Raw genomic sequence first — 20,335 nt, forward strand, 5'->3', positions numbered from 1 at the left:
CTGCCATGTTCCGCCTGCTGCTGCGTCCGGGCCCGCCGCCCCGCGGGCCCCCGCTCGCCGCCGCCCGCCGCCGCCGCTGCTGCCCCCCGCCACCCCCCACCCCCGGGCCGGCCTCCCCTCAGCCCGCCGGCCCCTCTGCTGGCGCTGCGGGCCGCCGCCGGCAGTTCGGCCAAGGATGTGGGTGGATCCCCTGAACAGGCAGCCACAGATCTCAGCAGGGAAAACAAGAAACTCAATAAATCCCAGCAGCTGAAAAAAGTTTTCAAAGAATATGGTGCTGTAGGGGTTTCATTCCACGCTGGAATTTCATTAGTATCTCTAGGAATCTTCTACCTGGCTGTATCAAGTGGTGTGGATATGACTGCAGTTCTCTTCAAACTTGGTTTCAGTGAATCATCGCTGCAATCTAAAAGGGCTGCTGGTACAGGCACATTTGTGTTGGCATATGCTATTCACAAATTGTTTGCTCCAGTACAAATCAGCATTACTATAGTTTCTGTGCCATTTATTGTCCGATACTGCCGGAAGATTGGTTTCTTCAAACCTCCTACCCCAAATCCGTGATAACTTCTTATTGTTTTTTACTCACCCAACATGGGGCTCAAGGAATTTGAGATAAGGATGATAGTTGAGAGAAGTAACGGGCAAAACATGGACTGGATGGTTTTTTTTATGAATGTAATAGTTGTGAAGAATTTAAGAAAGCAGCAATTGTGAGGAATATGTTTCATATTAGTGTGGTAAGGGACGAGGGGTGGTGTGTATGTAAATTGTCCACCTCGTCGGTGTTGTGATGCTGTTATGTTTATTTTGGTGTGGGGAATTCTTTTTCTTTTTGATGTAAGTGAAGTTTGTGAAGCTTGTGATGACTGTAAAGTAAGAGTATATTGTGATTATTCTTAAATATGCTTTTCACAGAGGCGAGGGGTGGAATGTAGTGGGTTTACGTGGCAAGGTTTTGGTAGCAGGGGGCCATAGGGGTGGCTTCTGTGAGAAGAATCTAGAAGCTGCCCCATGTTAGGTAAGGGCCCCACTGCTGACCAGAGCCGAGCCAATAAGTGATGTTGGTTGCGCCTCTGTGAGAGCATATTTAAGACAGGGGGGAAAAAAAACCAAAACAAAACAAAAAAAAAAACCCACAAACCACACTGCGCTTCACAGCAGCTGGGAGAGTGGGAGGAGTGAGGAACAGCCTTGCAGGTGCCAAGGTCAGTGAAGGAGGGGGAGAGGTGCTCCAGGCGCCGGAGCAGAAGTCCCCTGCATCCCGTGGTGAGGACCATGGTGAAGCAGGCTGTCCCCCTGCAGCCCATGGAGTACCACAGTGGAGCAGGGTTCCGCGCTACAGCCCAGCTGCCATGGTTACCACTGTGGACACCTTCTCAGGAAGAACCAGAGGGAGTGCCGGAGTGGATGTCTCCACAGTAAGAGACGCCACCTTGTGGGGTACTCACGTTCATAAAATTCCATTGAACGTCAAAGGACCAATTGGGAATGACTGTAGTGCATTGCTGCTAGGACGATCAAGTGCAACTTTGACCGGATTGTTTGTTTTGCTGGGAATAATTGATGCCAACTATAATGGACAAATCCAAGCTATGGCTTGGATACCGTCTCCACCACTGTCAATAACAAAGGGAATGAGAATTGCTCAATTGATTCTTTTCCGAGCAGTAGTCTGCAGGAGTTGGTTCAAGAACAAATCCAACAAGGACATATTGTTCCGACAAACAGCCCATAGAATTCACCAGTGTTTGTCATCAAGAAGAAGTGTGGGAAATGGAGATTATTGCATGATTTGCGCCGAATCAGTGCAGTGATCGAGGGCATGGGCTCCTTGCAGACAGAAAACAAAACGAAACAAAAAAAAAAGAGAAAAAAAGGAAAAAAAAAAAGAAAAAAAACAGTACCTTTGAATATTGTATTGGACTTGCAGTATGCTGTAGGCATTGCTCAGCGCATTGAGAGGGCACTTTTGAGACATATCCCAAAGGAAAACTTGTTTCTAAAATTTAAAGAGCTGTTATTTTTGGTAGAGCAGTGAGTGCACCTGTATTGTGTTATTCACATGCGGAGCCACACCATGTTACCCGGTATTTTTGCAGAGGGTAACACACACGCTGACCAGCTAACTAATATGACCCTGACTGCCCTGGTGCCTAAGGTGCTGGAGCAAGCACGGTTATCCCATGCCTTTTTCCATCAATCCGCCAAAGTCTTGGCGAAACAATTTGCTATATCGATCACTGATGGCAAATTGATTATCCAAATGTGTCTTAATTGTCAACAACGTTTCGACCGCGTCTTTAATGGTAAACCATAGAGGTCTACGGTCCCTACAGTTATGGCAGACCGGCGTAACGCATATTCCAGAATTTGGTCGCTTGAAAAATGTTCACTTATCGGTAGATACTTTCTCTCATGCTATTTGGGTGACAGCTGCAGTGGGTGAAACTAGCCGCCACGTCCAGGCTCACTTCCGTGTCGCTTTCGCAGCGCTAGGCATCCCAAAGGAAATAAAAACCGACAGTGGCCCCGCCTATACTAGTCACTCCCTTCAAACCTTTTTTCAAACTTGGGATATCCGACACATCACAGGCATTCCTCATTCCCCCATGGGCCAAGCCATTGTTGAGCGCACACATCGCACCTTGAAAACACTGCCAAATAAACAAAAAGGGGGAGACACCCAGGAAACACCACAGAACAGGTTGGGAAAGGCACTTCACGTAATGAATCACCTATCATTACCCTTTCCTCACGAAGAGGTACCGCCCATAGTAAAACATTACAAAAGTATGAATTCCGCGCTGTCACAGGTGCCACAATCAGAGCAGGCCTTAGTAATGGTAAAAAAATTTAAATACAGGTCTTTGGGAGGGACCCCACCCTCTAATAACTTGGGGTCGAGGGTATGCTTGTGTCTCCAGAGGTCACGGACCAAGATGGGTACCAGCAAGGGGGGTAAGGCCATGGTTGGCCTCCTCCTCACAATCGCCGCTGTCATTGGTTATTGCCAGCCCTGGGTCTCCATCCAACCACGCCGCAACATCTGGGTCACCCTCGCCAACATGACAGGACAAGAAGCACTGTGCCTGTCCCTGGCTAGTGCTAATGACCCATTTACGATATGTCTGGTGGGGATCCCGGCAGATAACAAAGACTGGACTGTCTACTTATGGCAAGCGCCCCTAGAGCCACAGGAATTAGATATCCTGGGAAGTGTAACAGCAACAGCATGTGTAAGGTTCAATTACACGGGCAAAAAACAAACCATGAAACAAATCGTCAACACCACTCTTGCTCTTTATTGCAATGCATCTCTTTGGTGTAGTTATACAAAACTATAATAGCATCCTTCCTTGCGCCAGGAGCCACTCTGCTCGGCTGCAGGATCGACTGTGGAGCAGATGCCCCTAGGTGCACCCCGAGCATTTTCCTCGGAGGGGTCTCCACTCTCAGCCGCTCACCGCGGGAGTAGACAAGGACCTCTTGAAGCCGCGGACAAATTATTTTAAGTGATATTTTCTTGTGGTATGAATGAGAAGTGCAAGAGGCCTCTTTGCGTGATTGTGTGATTGTGCTGTGCGAGTGAGAAGCAGCATCGCTGCGAAGCAACATCCCTAGCGCTTAGTGGCTTGTTGACTGATGTAGATTCTAGTAGGCATGCTACTTTACAATCGTAATTCTGCTTGTGATTTTCACCCTGTTGCTTATTGTACCTTGCTTATTGCAATGTCTGCGGTGATTGATAGAAAAATCTATAGAAAGCGTTTGGTTGGTTGAAAATAAAAAAGGGGGAATTATGGGAAAGGAATTTGCAGGTGGCTTCGCGCTGTTTCACACATCCCTGAATTAGAGATAATGAGGAAACAAGAGGAAACAAAAACTTGAGCAAGGTTGAGATAAAGTAAATTGGCTACAGTGTTAAAGATGAGCTTTATGCAGTGGCCAGTTGCTGGCTGGCTTGAGGTGCATGTCTGAGGGTCTCTAACCAGTTGTATGACAAATTCGGGCGCGTGGACAGCATATGGTATAGTATAAGTAGTGGAGAAAAAAGGGCAATTAAGGTCTCCCGTTCAAGAGCCGTCAGGAGTCCATGTTTTTCATCCCTTCAGGGATCTTATCTATGTTTACAAATATCTTAAGTGTGGGAGACAGTGGGATTTGGCCAACCTCTTTTCAGTGGTTTGTTGGGATAGGACAAGGGGCAATGGCCAAAAAATGGAGCACAGGAAGTTCCGCACCAACATGCAAAAGAACTTCTTCACAGTGAGGGTGCCGGAGCACTGGAACAGGCTGCCCAGGGAGGTTGTGGAGTCTCCTTCTCTGGAGATATTCAAGGCCCGTCTGGACGCCTACCTGGGCAACCTGCTTTAGGGAACCTGCTTTGGCAGGGTGGTTGGACCCGATGATCTCGTGAGTTCCCTTCCAACCCCTACAATTCTCATAGTCTGTGATCATTTTTTAAAAGAAATGATTCTTAATTAGACAAACAAAGTTCTGAGTTGTTCCTGTGGGCAATCAGTTGCTTCTATCTTCTTCATATATCCACAGCTCCCTTTTAAACACTGACATTTTATGGACTGATAAAGCAGTCATTCAGCTGAGTGAATGCTTGCAACAAGTGAGAGGTAGCTTCCATCTATTTTTGGCCCAAGTAAGACAATTTTTGGTGTAAAGCCTTCGGAATTAAGAAAGATGGGGATAAAGAAAACTAAAGTTAGCTACATCTTGCTATGGAAGAGTACTGGAGAAAGTGATGCAACTATCTTACTCTCCTATGCTAAGGTATATAAATAAGAAAACGGCCACTTGAATTCTTATTTTGTCATGCCATTCATCTGTTCTTTCTAGTATTTCCAACACTAGAAGGAAAAGATGCATGTAGTTACAGGCCTGGGATTATTTTGGACATGGCTCCAAAATGTTTATTTGAGCAACCACATTTCAGAATGAAAAACTATATATGCAAACCAATGACTACACATATGTAAAATGACTGAAATTTCTTTTCAAATATTATAAAGTTAAAGAAAGGCAATGAAACATGCCCTGTGTCAAGATGCAGTTCTGGGAATAAAAGCACCTCCTTTTTATTTATTTAAATCAAAGTCTTTTTTTTTTTTCATCTTTTTTTTCTTTTTATGCTCTCATTCATTATGTTTGAGTATTCAGACTATGGAACCTTTTCAATTCACACACCTCTACGTGTGACATTCCTTGACAATCATTTCAAAGTAAAAGGACCAACAAATTACATTGCTTCTCATTCTGTACAATACTTTATAAGAGAAATGTAAATGCCACATATAATTTTGTTAAGCATTGGGGGAGCAAAGAAAAATAATGAACAAATTAAAATATTGATATTAGTGATAGTAACTTTGTAAAAAGTTATGCATCCAAATTAAACTGTATGCTGTAAACACAGGGGAAGACTAAGTATGCTTAACAGAGAAAATTCATGACTATCCATTTTGCCAAGGGGTAAAAGGAAAAATAGGTAAGAAAATTATCAGTGTAATATCTTGACATGTTTTATTTCGATATTTTAAATGCAAAATTAGATTTCACAAAAATTTGGACAGGTATACTCTTTGCTGGATTAAAAACTGGCTGGATGTCTGGGCCCAGAGAGTGGTGTTGAACAGAGTGAAATCCAGCTGGCGACCAGTCATGAGTGGTGTTCCCCAGGGGTCGGTGTTGGGGCCCATCCTCTTTAATATCTTTATTGATGATTTGGACTAGGGAATTGAGTGCACCCTCAGGAAGTTTGCAGATGACACCATGCTGGGGAGGGGGGGGAAGTGTCAGTCTGCTGGAGGGTAGGAAGGCCCTGCAGAGGGACATGGGCAAGTTGGATCAAAGGGCAGAGGCCAGTGGGATGAGGTTCAACATGGCTAAGTGCCGGGTCCTGAACTTAGGTCACAACAACCCCATGCAACGCTACAGGCTCGGGGCAGAGTGGCTGGAAAGCTGTGCAGAGGAAAAGGATCTGGGGGTGTTGGTCAGTGCTTGCCTGAACATGAGCCAGCAGTGTGCCCAGGTGGCCAAGAAGGCCAACGACATCCTAGCTTGTATCAGGAATAGTGTAACCAGCAGGACCAGGGAGGCGATCTCCCTGTACTCTGCTCTGATGAGGCCGCCCCTCGAGTACTGTGTTCACTTTTGGGCCCCTCACTTCAAGAAAGACATTGAGGCCCTGGACCATGTCCAGAGAAGGGCTATGAAGTTGGTGAAGGGTCTGGAACACACGTCTTATGTGGAGTGGCTGAGGGAGCTGGGGTTGTTTAGTCTGGAGAAGAGGAGGCTCACGGAAGACCTTATTTGCTCTCTACAACTACCTGAAAGGAAGGAAGCTGGGAGTCAGCCTCTTCTCACAGATAAACAGTGACAGGACTAGAGGGAATGGCCTCAGGTTGCACCAGGGGAGGTTGAGGTTGGAAATTAGGAGACATTTCTTCTCAGAAAGAGTAGTTAGGCAGTGGAAGGGGTTCCCCAGGGAGGTGGTAGAGTCACTGTCCCCGGGTGTGTTTAAGGAAAGGTTGGACGTGGTACTTAGGGACATAGTTTAGTGGGTGACAGTGGTGGTAGGGGGATGATTGAACCAGATGATCTTGGAGGTCTTTTCCAACCTTAATGATTCTATGAAAAAACTTCATATCTGAAGTTGGAAAATAGAGTACCTCAACTTTCACTTTTATAGTTTAAATTGGCAAAACAAACAAACAAAAAAAAAAAACCAACTGAGGTAAAAAAAATTGAAAACCTGAATGATTCAAAAGTAATTCCTTATTAAAGCATGTGTGTGTAAGTGATGGCATAAAGATGTGCATCATAATTCCACCTCTTTTCCTTAAAGTGGACAGATCATTGGAGAAAAAAATATTTCAAGTCTGCCATTATTCAGATTAGTACTTGGGTATCTTTTTAGAGGTTTCAATGGTATATATTGTTCATTTTATGCAAAACAATGGTAAACGCCTCTGAAAGAAATGCACTTTCCCTTAATACTTTTGCTGTGTTTTAAGGCGGTAGGCAGCTAAGCACCAAACAGCCATTTGCTCACCACTATCACCCTCCTACAGTGGGATGTAGTAAAAGCTTGGGGGCTGAGATAGAGTTTAATGGGACAGAAAAAATATGATAAAATAATAATAACAGAACGTACACAAAGCAAGCGATACAGAATGCAATTGCTCACCACCCCACCACCCACTTGACCCCCCCCCCCCCCCCCCCGCCCACATCAGCCCACCACTCCATATTAGCTGTTCAGCATGACGTCAGATGGTATGGAATATCCCTTTGGCTAGTTCGAGTCAGCTGTCCTGGCTCTGTCCCCTCCCAGCTTCTTGTACACCCCCAGCCTCCTCGCTGGCAGGGTGGTATGAGAAGCTGAAAAATCCTCAACTTAGTGTAAGCAGTGCTCTGCAACAACTAAAACATCAGCGTGTTATCAGCATTAATCTCATCCTAAATCCAAAACACAGCACCATACCAGATACTAAGAGGAAAATTAACTCTATCCTAGCCAAACCCAGGACAACTTTATATAAGCAGTATGTTTCATTGAGTCATTCTGAGATAACAAAAGCTACTAACATTTATTTTTTTGAACGTTTAACATGTAAGAAATTATTTTATGTACAAAATATTCCTATTGAAATGCTTTATTTTTATTCAAGTCCATGTTTATATTAAAAGCAAAAGTAATACATATATATTTTAAAAGGAATAGCATGACATATGTTGTAAAGACAATCCTTTGCCCCATTGCAATCTGACTATGAACTTATTTATAACACTCATTTCACTTATTCAAGATGTTAATACTTACTCTACTCATCTCATTTGTGTAAACAAATAGTAATTAACCTCAGACTCAAAATTAGATGCCACAGCTAAAGAGCAAAGCACTTACCAGTCATTACCCAACAGACATTAATTTCAGTTCAGGTAAACCTCCCACGTCTACACTGATCTGCCCCCAAGCAGCATGAAGCATCTAAACTGAACTGACCGTAACATATCCAAAGATCATTTTCTTTCAGATAAAATGAAATTCTTCCTTATTCAAGGATGGACTCCAGAACTTCCATGTGTGAAACAGAAGAGTGCACTACTGAGTCAGACAAAACAAACTGAACATGAAATTTTCATCTTTCATTAAAAACTGGAATGCAACATCTATATTTAAACAACTTTATTAACATATTCAAGCAGTGATTAACATTCATATTGTGTCACATCATACAAATGTAAACACAAAATTACTACAGTACAATATATATATATAGTCTGCATGATCCAAAATTTGGTGGCCCCAAAAACTCTTTAAAATTCAGCACCTTATCAAAAATTAAAACCATATTCTATTTAAAATGAAGTTCTGTTAGCACATAGGCAGACTTCAAGACATATCACTCAATTTAGTGGTTTGAGATGTTGCAGGAGGATATGTTTGAAGTAAATATTCCAACAGTGTGGCAGATACAGAAACACCAGATTTAAAGCTTTCAAGCAAAACTTATATAACCTAAGTTGCCAGCAGAAAGATCCAGTCATTTTTCATTTAGAACTATTTTATATACTGCATCTGATTTAAAATTTTTAGAAGCGTTTAGTATAAGTCAGACAATGTACAATATATCTACCTATCTCTTCCCATTTAAAAAACAAACAAAAAAATACAAACCTTACTATTATACTGGAGATTTCAACAGCCAAATAAATCTGCTTATACCAATCTATTTTTTCTAATCACTGTCCCCACAAAAGTCACCCAGACCTTCTCAATTTTGTTGCTTATCCAAAGTAAATAGATACCTATGGCTGGAGTAGCACAATAGAACCAGCTTATAAAAAGTGACAGTATACTGTAACACCACACAGGGATACATTTTTATAGAGCCATTTTAACTTCCCTTACAAATATATTCAAGTGAGTAAATATCCTTATTATTTTAGCAGAATATAATCTATAAGGCAAGCAACAAGAGTACTCACCTCAGATTTTCCCATTTAAATTAATCTAAAACTGGCTTAGTCCAACCATTAAGTTAAAAGAGCATCAGTGGCAGACAAAAAGCATCAGTGGCAGACAAAAAATTTCTATTGGAGAATACTTCTGATAGACCGATGGATGCAAGTAATTCTGGAGAACACATAGGTGAGTGAAATACACAGCTACTGATTGAGCTTTATTTACTCAAGACAAAGTTACTCGATATACTTATGTAATATATAACATACATATACAAACATCAATGTTTGAGATAACTGCAGGATGTTTTATAATGTACAGGAGTCACTTCATTGTAGAGCTTAACCTTTAAGATAAAAGGTTATTCTTTAGACCCTATATAGAAGCTTTATGCATCTATCATCCACATGAAAGAGCATCGAGGAAATTAGCATTGTTGCAACTTCTTTCCTTGACAAAATCTGAAATAAAAGATTTCCAATACAGTGTTGCATTTAAAGCATTTTTTCCAGAAATATTTCAGTTGTTTGAATACGGATGCATTCTCTTCAAGGGAAGAATGTTTTTGCACCTTTATCTGTTAATACATTCAATATGAATAAAATGGGTGAAGCACAAGTCATTATTGTCCCACATTAGAAGGTTAATTTAGAGTAAGATTATGTATTTCATATTAGGCACTGTCTTAAACTGATAATAATTAAGACATTTTTATAAGTATTTATTCTGAACAAAAAAGGTACAAGAGTATTCACCTGAGATAAAGTTAGTATTTGAATATTTCTAAGTAGCAATGAGTTTCACTGGAGGAAATCCACTTCAAGTTTTAGAATATACATTTTACTATTATACAATATATGCAGTTTAAGTAATACCGATTGATGCTAACATAAAAACCCTAATAAAAATAAAATAAAAGTGTATCAGTATTGTTAGTTACAAAATTAATGCTACTTGATAACATTTAAAAATTAAAATGATTAAATTTTAAACCCATCCTTCTAAAGTGATATTTTAAGTACAAGCTTTGAGGAGCAATAAACTAAAGCATAAGAATTACCTTATATTTCAAAAATATACATATTCACTGATTTAGAAAATAAGCTTTGGAAAAAAATACAAAACTGATTTTTTTGCTTGCAGTGGTTAAAATAGCGAACTATTCTAATTTTGTTTTCCTAAATGAAAAGAGCTGTTTCCTGAACGTGTAATGAAAACAAAGAAATAGGATTGTACTTCACCTAACACTAATTGAACAGCAATTTAAAACCGCCAAAGAGATACATTTATACTGATTTTAAATACATTTTCTGTTACCAACTTAGGTTCAGCAGCTGATCAGCAGCTTTTGTGTGCTCTCAGAATCCTTCAGAAAGGGAAACTCAAAACGGGAAAAAGGCATATATAAAAAAACTGTAACACTAGTAAACACCGACCTCCTGAGGTTCCTACAACAAAAATATTTAAGTAGCAAATCTACATCATTTACTTAGCAGTAGCTATTTCTGTAGTTTAGCACACTAACAGAACTTTATTCAGTGCCTAAGTAGCAAATGAAGTAAGCAGTGCTTTTAGCATGCTGAGAGGCAGAAACACTAGAATGTAACAAAACCTCACAGTTCTACCAATATAAATATTCAATCAACATTCAAGAATTGTCAAGACTATACCACAAGAATTAAGATGCTCTTTAATATATCCCATGAGGCAATATTTTAATTATAATTGTTAATGCTGATTCAGAACTTCTCTTACCTCACATTATACCCTAAATGCTTCTGCGAATTTCTGCACTATATTATGCACTAGGAATATGGTTTATTTGCTTTAAGATATACCATGAGAGGACTTACTGATACAAAAGACTACTTTTTGTCAGTACTGTTTATTTTTGCCTTATTTTAATTACTTTCCTTGTTGTTATACCAAATCAGTTCACATCTCTACAAATACCAATTAAAATATATATGTACAAAAGTTACATCCTAAACTAATTTGACATGAGGTGGAGTGGTCTTATTTGATTAACAGGGCTTTCTGAAATTTAAAAAGTTTAGTTAAACTCAGATTCTAGCTGTAATGCTAGTGTTAATTAGGCAGGTTTTCTAATCTACGATTATTGCATTTTAAATGTCATTTCTCTGAAACTCTTTTCTAATACTTAAACATACTCAAAATTAAAGCAAGTTGGGGGCTAAAATAATATCACACTTTGCTAAATCTTAAAACTTTTTTTTTCCTTCTTTCAGAATTTGATTTAGAGGTGACTAAAACCATTACCAATTTACTTCAGAGTTATTAGCAAATACAAAATTCCTTCTGAACTAGCAATGTAATTTGAAAGCAAGTTATCACATGCCATTGCTATTGTCAATGTTATGCACATTGACCAAATTGAGTAAAAACTATGTACAAGTATTAGGGAATATACTTCATTCAGTACGTCTGAACTACTCTCTATTCAATCTTGCAAAGTCAACAAAAAGGGGGAGGGAAGCATGTAAAACACATGCTATCATGCATTTAAAAAATTAAAAAAACCTCTTTAAACAGCATATGTTCACACTCACAGCTCAAACTTCAGTGCAATGACTAAGTCATTTAACACTCAAAGAACAGAACCATGCAAAGAAGAGCAAGTTCTTAAAAACAAACAAACAAACAAAAAATCACACACAAAAAAACTTATTCAGTATCCATTCTGCAATGTAAAGGTAAGAAACTAAATCTATAAAAAGGCTGTTATGGATTAATTTTGTTTTGCAGATTAATTATGCAGCACTTGAAAAATGGAAAGGTGCGGCTTCACCTCTGACCAGCAGAGGCTAGAGAGTTAAAAAATCTCTCCATTTTCCTTTATCATCATGGGATATTCTTTATGCTCTAAGTTAATAAAGACTTGAGATGGACACAAGATCAAGTGTACCAGTTAGGATTTCACATTCACAGTACATAAGAAAATACACATTGAAGGAAAAGTAAAGGGTTAACTTAACAAGGATTTATTTACAGGAATACATGTAAGTAGAGAAAAAAAACAAAAAAAGAAAAACCTACAAAAAAAGCTAAACAAATGAAATGAAGAGGATCCAAACCAATTTCACTCTGTAGTTTTAAACTTGCACACTTGTGCATTTAACTATATCACAAAGGGCCACCAACATGCATCAGTCAATACAGTGTAGATACCCTGCATTACATACATAAACATCTCTAAAATCATGCTTTGAACAAAAGGAAAGCATAGAAGGTAATATGTTAAGAGGAAATAAACACAAATAGAGCAGTCGTCATCAACTTCACAATTTTCTTCATGTGCCAACCAACATTTATGCAGCCTTTAACGGTTCTTACCATGTAACTTATTTTTAGAGATTCTGATAAAAATCACTATATAACCATGAAGAAAGCACATCACATTGACAGCAGAGGCAAGTATTTTGCACAGCTATTTCAGCTTTCCATATTGTGCAGGTTACACACAATACAATCTTATTGTTAACAGCTCCTAAAGATATTTCAAGGCCTAATTGTTAGCTACAGTACTTTATGTTCTCAATAAAAATAAAATCCACAGAATTTTAGAAAAGGAATTTTAAATGCAGGGCTATATTGAATTGGTAAACCACAACACAGAACTGGTGCAAAAATAGGTAAATGTATAACAATTTTACTTCATGCAATGCAAAAGCATGCTACTTCCCCCACTAATTTAAATTACTTCTGATCACTATGAGCCAGAATGCATGCCTGAACCTTAAACTGCATGCTAAGAATAATGCCTTACTTTAGAAATTAAACCTAAATAAGTACAATAATCAAATCTACTCATATCATAATCATATCTACTACTTTAAATTTAAAAAAGAACGTAGAAACGAAAGGGGTGACTCATTTGGCAGCTTGCAGGGTGCTTCATTTTGTCCAAATTAACCTTTATTAGTTTACAATGGAGTTTCTATATTGTACACTGCAAGTGCCTGTTCCTAATACAGACACAAGCTGTATTTTAACTGTACTAGGTTCATTTGTGTAGTTCTTCATTAACATGCAGATACCTAGGAATCCCATCAAGCAGGATGAAATAATGTAGGAAAACCTTACTTTAAAAAAAAATTAAAAGAAAAAAAGAAAGCCTTGTACTGTTTGTGATCCCCCATTCTTAGGTTTCCTTTATTGTGTGCAAAATAGTTTTCCTCTTTACATATCCCTATAGTTCAATTATGTGTTTCTTGTTTTGGTACAATTCCCCACAATATTCCAGGAAGTGCTGTTTTGTGAATATTTTTTTCCTTCTTCTTCACGTCCATTGCAGAGTTGTAATAGGAGATAGATTTCAACTTACAAAGGCTCCAGATGTTTAAATATTTCCCAACATTGACTTAATACAGTGACAGCAACTTCCCTCCCGCCCCTCCCAGTACGGTTGGGATTGTACTGTATTCCCTACTGGTTTACCCTTCCCCCCCGGTAAAGGGTAATATTTCCCTGGGTGCAGAGACTCCCTCATAGACTCCCAGACTGAAGGACCTGTAAAAAGAAGAGATAGAGGTATAGTTAAATCTTACTTCGCATCTTAACTGACAGACCTGTGCATAAACAAAGAGTTTTTTTGCCTTTTTTTAAAGCAGTAGGTACCAACCTTCAAAGGGAAAATCTAGGCAAAAATTTGTTTTTAAGTTTGTATTTATACCAGGTAAGATTATTATCCATGAAATAACAATGCATGCTTTAAAGCTATACCTTCAGTCCCACTGCTGTGGCTAAGCTTAAGATTTAAGCAGTCCTATATATTTTAACAAGCTTTTGCCCATTTAGTACAAAATTATGTGGTAGTTATGACATTGAAAAAGAATATTAAACATACCTTCTATTAACCTAATGATTTGATCTTTAGGTGGATTAAAAACAAACAAACAAACAAACAAACAACACCACAAGGCATCTCCCTCAATACAAACTGAGAATTTTATCATTTTGCATTCTTCCTCATTAGGAGGAAAAACAAACAAACAAACCTTATGTCAAAACTACAATGCCCTCATAGATAAACACATAAATGTTTGAAGTTGTTTTATTTTTAATGTGTTGTTCAGATCAAAGATGTAATTAAAACAGTATTTCTTATATTGCTAACTCCAAAAAATTTTAGGCTGACTTTAAAACAGTTGTCCATTCAATAATAAAGCAGAATTGCATGATTCACTCCAATAATTTCAGTACAAAAATTCTACATCAAATATTAAAATTATATAACAATTAAATGAATAAACTTAATTTTCCCTCTTTTTTGGGTAGTATAATAACCTCCTCACAGTATCAGACTACTTTCAACATGAGAACTTTGCTTTATACAGTGTGCACAGAGAACATACAAAGCACGGTGGCATAATAATAACTATTCTAGAATGGACAATCACTGTTCTTTGTTGAAGTATTCCCTGTGACAGAACTGTATGCACCAATTCAGAATTGCTGAAGTGGAACACTGCAATAACGAACACATCAACCTAACCAAAACATAAAGCTCTACAGTCAGAAGAGTTACAGATTAGCATAACATCCTTTATTCAGTGCAAAGATCATCTAATGTGCGATAAGGAATGTATTGGATTTCTCATGGCTAACATGTCTTAACGAAGTTGCTTTCCTATCCTAGAAAAAATATTCCTGCTTAGACCACATCTGCCATCTACTTATTCATAACACACACAGGGAGTCTGTGTCTTTAGTATGATGACTTGAGGATCATATTAATTACTTTGCTTACTAAACCTGATCAAGCACTTTTTTACAGAAGGAAAGATGGAAAGAGTGAGTGTATAATATGCATGGTAGCGTAGCAAGATAAGATTGGTAATGTAGATGTAACAGAGTCAGACAACTGCTTTTGCTACAGCTATGCTACCAACATTTAGGCACACTATCTTCCCCCTGCCCCTTCTTATAGGAAGGGAAGATATTTGCCCCAGTGCATCTGAAAAATTGTAATCTAGCCAATTATGTTTCATATAATGCCAATATAGGGAGGAAGTCTGTTATACAGCTCTGTTTAGCAAGGAAGATTTGTGTGCCTACCTTTAATTATGGGACTGCAGCTACAGTGCACGGAGGTTAAACTCCATAGTAAGCTGCAAGGCGCTCTTTTAAGGGAAGAGGAAATTGGTCAGAGAAATGCCTCCAATTCTCATCCCCAACTTGATTTTTAAATCCATGAAGAATCTACAAATGGGGGGAAGGTAAAGAATTACTAAACAGTAGATACATGATCATTATTTTCTAGCAATGTATGCAGTAGGCCACAGATCCTGGATTGTGCATCTGTCAAATATTTAATTGGAGAATTCAAATGAAGTGTTAAACAAAGGAAATTTAGTAATGCCTTTCTTAAAAGAAAAAAATATTTCAGTTAAGCATGGCATGTAGAATAATATAGCTATCCACACAGATTAATAGTAATATATATATATATTGCATGGAGAAAAGCACAAGATTATACACTGTAAAAAGCAAGTATGTCCTTATGCCAAGTGACCATAAAACATTGCATCTAGCTTGAATGCATTAGATCTCATATGAATATGTTGGAAAGAATATGAAAAGAAAAAAAAGCTGAATTATTGAAGCAAGCATTCAGTGCTGAAGAACTAGTACAAAAACATGCACTGAAACTGCTTTGGATAATCACCACAGAGAGCATCATGGACTTTCTTTTAATCTTGTAAGTATTTGTTGTTTCCTTCTGCCGACACTAGAATACTTAACTGTGCATTTCCTGAACCTAATGTTCTTTTCAAAGCCTCTTAGCCTGTCTCCTAACTAGTACAGTGAGATTTCTTTCCTCCTCAAGATGGGATTCAAAATTTCTAGCTTCTGTCCTGATGTTCACACTTGGCATTACTTAAAGTGCCAATGCTGACCCATAATCCATGTAAGAAATATACCGTATTTTAGCTTTAAAAGAAGTATCATTAACTTTTCACATACACCCTTCCTAAAAAGAGATATCTCACTTTACAACATATGAAGAAAGCCATACTACTGAACAGTAACAGCATTTGTTCATGAAACTAAAATAAGGATGTTTTAGGTTAAAAAGACACTAATGCCAAGACATAGTCTATCACTTCCTAGTTTTTTTTTTTTTGGTTGTTTGTTTTTTTCCTGCTTATTTTACACAAGGTAAATAACTCTTTGGCTTAAACTTGATTGACACTTTGTCTATGGATGTATTCTTGGGTATCAATGTACATTAGTTTCTTGAAGATTTGTTCATCTAAGAAGGCTTCAGCAAAAGCAAGATTAACAGATCACGATAACATTGAAATATTTTTATTTGCAATTTTCTAGATATTTCTCTAAAATAACATAGACATCTTCGTGGCCAAAAAAAAAAAAAAAAGTCTTGAACCATATAGATCTCATTTTCTAAAAAAAAAACCAAAGTCTTTATGTGGTATGAAAAAAAAAAAAAAAATCTTCCAAATACAGTCAAAACATAGCAGGCTGGCATTGTGAAAAGCTCTTTGAAGATGATTATACTTTCAAATAAAATCCCAAATGAACTTTTCAACACTATTAAAAAAGAAGAAAATAAGTTTGGAATAATTGGGTTGCATCATAAGAAGCATGGCCAGTAGGTTGAGGGAGGTGATTCTCCCCCTCTACTCTGCTCTCCTAAGACCCCACCTGGATTGCTGTGTTCAGCTCTGGGGCCCCCAATACAAGAAGGATACGAAAGTATTAGAACAAGTCCAGACGAGGGCCATGAAGATGATCGAGGGGCTGGAAGCACCTCTCCTATGAAGACTGGCTGAGGGAGTTGAGGTTGTTCAGCCTGAAGAAGAGAAAGCTCTGGGGGGAGACCTTATTGTACCCTTCCAGTACCTAAAGGGGGCCTACAAGAAAGCTAAAGAAGAACTTTTGTCAGAGAGTGTAGTGATAAGACAAGGAGTAATGGCTTTAGACTAAAAGAAGGTAGATTTAAATTACATATAAGGAAGAAATTCTTTACTATGAGGGTGGTGAGGCACTGGAAGAGGTTGCCCAGAGATGTTGTGGATGCCCCATCCCTGGAAGTGTTCAAGGCCAGGTGGGATGAGGCTTTGAACAACCTGGTCTAGTGGAAGATGTCTCTGCTCATGGCAGGGTGGTTGGAACTAGATGATCCTTAAGGGTCCCTTTCAACCCAAACCATTCTATGATTCTATAAATACAGAATAATGCATAAGTGAAATGTACAGAAAAATTCAAAAAAAGATAGAGGCTCAATTCTTGTGTTTCAGGGAGAAGGATTCCAGGCAAAGGAGAGAGAAATTCACCTTAATTTTCCTCTCACAAAATATTACATTGGTGTAGCTTTATTTCAGAGCCGTGGAGACTGAAGAGCAAAGTCATATTCTATTCTAGACATTTAACATTTTAAAAATGTCTTCCTTGTCATGCTGACTATTTAAGTAATGTATCCAAAGCTGAAACAGAATCTTCCCTAGCCAAGTTTTAAAAATGAAGGGGTGGTTATTATTATTATTGTTTGTTTTTGTTTTGTTTGTTTTTGAAAAGCCTGGAATGCCTCTGAAAAACAGATCCTCAACACAAAAAAACAACCCTGACAAATGCCAAAATTATTTTATTTTAAATAAAGTTATTTTAAAGAGTTATTTTAAATAAAGTTCATTATTTACATATTCATATTTTACATTATTTACATATTCACTGCAAGTGAAAGACAAAAGTTGACTGTAACACTACTACTCATCTCCTCCTTCCCATATGTGATAATTACTGAAGAAGGATTCCTGAACTATCATGATACGTATCATCGCAATATAAACATTTTGGTCTCCTTGACCTCAAAATAAAGCTACATCAGGTACTACAGGGAATCAACATTGAGCTAAAAATTTTAATATTTCATATATAGCTTTTACTACAGAAGAGAGAAAAGATCTATTCATGCATCTTACTTGGACTACTCCACTGGGGTTGACTGAAATCACTGTACATATCCCACGGAATGCTGAATCCTTTTCCTCGTTGTCCCTTATGTTTCGCAGAGATGTACACCTAATAAATTGGAAAGCAAATCTTAGCTAATTCTACTACTAATTCTACTACTTTTTCATTCAGTCAGGACAGAATTAGATTACAGTATTTGATGGAGTAAGTCACACTAAGATGACATTATTTTGAACACTTAGAAAAACACTTGTTGCACAGTGTTTACTACTATATTCCCATTATGCATCACCTCTAGAATCTGGTTCTCCTGTTGCACTACATATAATTAGGAAGTGTGACCTGTATTCCATTAAATACAAAAGAAACATGCATCCAAAATATTACAGGAACTATCATCATTAGAAGTGGAACATATATTATCACAGTATGAATTATGTTAGATACGACTTACAGAACATTTGTTTAACTTTTACAGCAGCAAGCAAGCTATTTTATACATAAAAAGTCTATAACATTCCTTACAGCAATTCAAGTCTCAGACTGAATTTTAAGTAATGCACGGTTTAAATTTTACAGTATTTACATGCATTCTGGTGGATTTTAAAATGCTCTTTCATAGTCAAGCTTTAACACAACAAGCATGTGACAATCTTATCCCATGCATAAATTGGTTGTTAGCCACAACATAAAGAATACATGGTGGTGCTACTGAAAACTCACAAACCTGATAGGACAAGATTAGTCACATGGTTGGCAATGATTAAGGATTGAGATTTTGAAACCAACTGAAAATATATCTAAAAGTGAGATAGAGAGAAGGAAAGAGTGAAGAAACATGAATTTTAAGAAAAGAAGATTGAATAATACACACCAGGGTCTTATAAACTGCTGTAGCACGGGGGCCACCTCTTGAGGACAAACGTAACCAAGATGACCAATTGTTATTGCTAAGGTAACGCAGTCACGGTTATACACCACCAAACGCCAACCAAGACATGAGCAAATGAAGGGGAGGAGGAAAAAAATAAAGAAAAAACAACAAATAACTAAGAAACAGAAATCAACAGAATCTGTGCATGATAAACATAAGATTTCACCAGTGCATTATCACCACCCCCTAAATAAGGGGCAGCAACATATATGGTATACTCTCCAGGGTAAAAGAAAAATTAAATTATTAAATGAGAGAACACCAAAATCACAATTTAAAATCCAAAGTTTTTCTTTCTGATTTAAGCAGTCATTTTGCCCTCCTCAGACTTCTCTACTACATAAAAGTGTATGTAGGTAAATTTAAAAAGTTTTTATTCAGATGTACTATTACGGATACTCTTGATAAAAAGGAATTATCCATTTTAAGTTTTAGCATTAAGTACTCTAATTTTTTTCCTATATTTAGAATTCAAGATTTTAATAGGTCTACTATTTATCAGTAAAAATACATTTAGAAATAAGTTTACATTGAATATATCACTGCAACTAACTGCAGAAAATTAATTCTTTAATCCCAATTTCTCCTGTTCACAACAGGCTTCCTCATAAAAGTCATGTGAGAATATAACTTCTGATACAGAGGCATAAGAATACATGAAAAGCAAAATCACATCTTGAGATGATTCGGCAATTTGGTTATTTGTTCTGAGGGCCCAACTGAAGAAGATATCATCATGTAAGTGTGTTTTAACGGTGTTTGCTCAACTCACAACGATTAATCTTTAGAGAAAGGTGGGGAATTAAGTATCAGGATTACTTGAAGCAAAATACATTAATACTAAAATCCAGCAGAATTATATGAAGCAGAAAAAAAAAACAACTATGTTTAAGGGACATACTATGCAACAGTAATTAACAGGCATTTGTGAACAGTTTTTATGAAACATGCAATAAAGCAGATGATGCATTCTCCAATAAAAGTTTGGTGTAGGACATACTAGCAGTTTGAAACATACTCATTCAACGAAAGCTGCAGCTCAATGGTAATGTACTGTTTTACCTGACATTAACTCAATTTCAATATGCAGCATCTAAAATTTTCAGCAGATCTAACTTATAAAATTATATAGTGCTGAAGTACTACTTTCAAATGAAAATGTACTCTTAAGTTTTATCTGCAATTTCTTACAGCTACAGTCTCTACAAGGGATAGTAATAGAAGTTTTTGACGTACTCATTTGCTATGCAACTACTTTTACTTAACGTGGTCTCATATGTTTCCATAGAAGTGTTTACATAGCTCATTACATAGCAAGCTAAATCGACAACAAAATAATATTCTTGCACATACCAGTGACACACAGAACAATATCCCACAAAAAAACCTTTATAATAAGAACATCACACAACATTTATTTGCAGTTATGCATCCACATTTAAAGTAACTATTAAGCG

The 20,335-nt window shown here is 37.6% G+C and overlaps 2 protein-coding genes and 1 long non-coding RNA gene across 5 annotated transcripts in view; 1 reads left to right on the forward strand and 2 right to left on the reverse strand.

Annotated features, from left to right (window-relative positions):
- The window catches only part of LOC310888700, a 220,217-nt gene that overhangs the window by 67,842 nt on the left and 132,040 nt on the right, over positions 1-20,335 (reverse strand). The window lies entirely within an intron of this gene.
- On the forward strand, positions 6-3,952 carry LOC310888689 (protein FAM210B, mitochondrial-like; the record flags this gene model as incomplete). Its single annotated transcript, XM_083815643.1, is given in 2 exon segments — positions 6-29; positions 31-3,952. Coding segments are annotated over 2 exon segments (558 nt in total). The 3' UTR covers positions 565-3,952.
- The window catches only part of LOC310888685 (transportin-1-like), a 120,131-nt gene continuing 109,788 nt past the window's right edge, over positions 9,993-20,335 (reverse strand). For 2 of the 3 annotated variants that reach the window (XM_083815633.1, XM_083815634.1), the window contains 4 exons: positions 18,819-18,894; positions 17,953-18,052; positions 15,065-15,208; positions 9,994-13,516 (listed from right to left, as the gene is read on the reverse strand). In XM_083815633.1, the coding sequence (XP_083671759.1) occupies positions 15,101-15,208; positions 17,953-18,052; positions 18,819-18,894 (284 nt within the window). In that variant the 3' untranslated portion in view covers positions 9,994-13,516; positions 15,065-15,100. Of the gene's footprint in view, positions 13,517-15,064; positions 15,209-17,952; positions 18,053-18,818; positions 18,895-20,335 lie in introns of all 3 variants that reach the window. The other variant, XM_083815632.1, reaches the window with a different exon arrangement.

This window comes from Anser anser (assembly GCF_964211835.1).
Source record: "Anser anser genome assembly, chromosome: W".
In the NCBI taxonomy this organism is placed as follows: Eukaryota; Metazoa; Chordata; class Aves; order Anseriformes; family Anatidae; genus Anser; species Anser anser.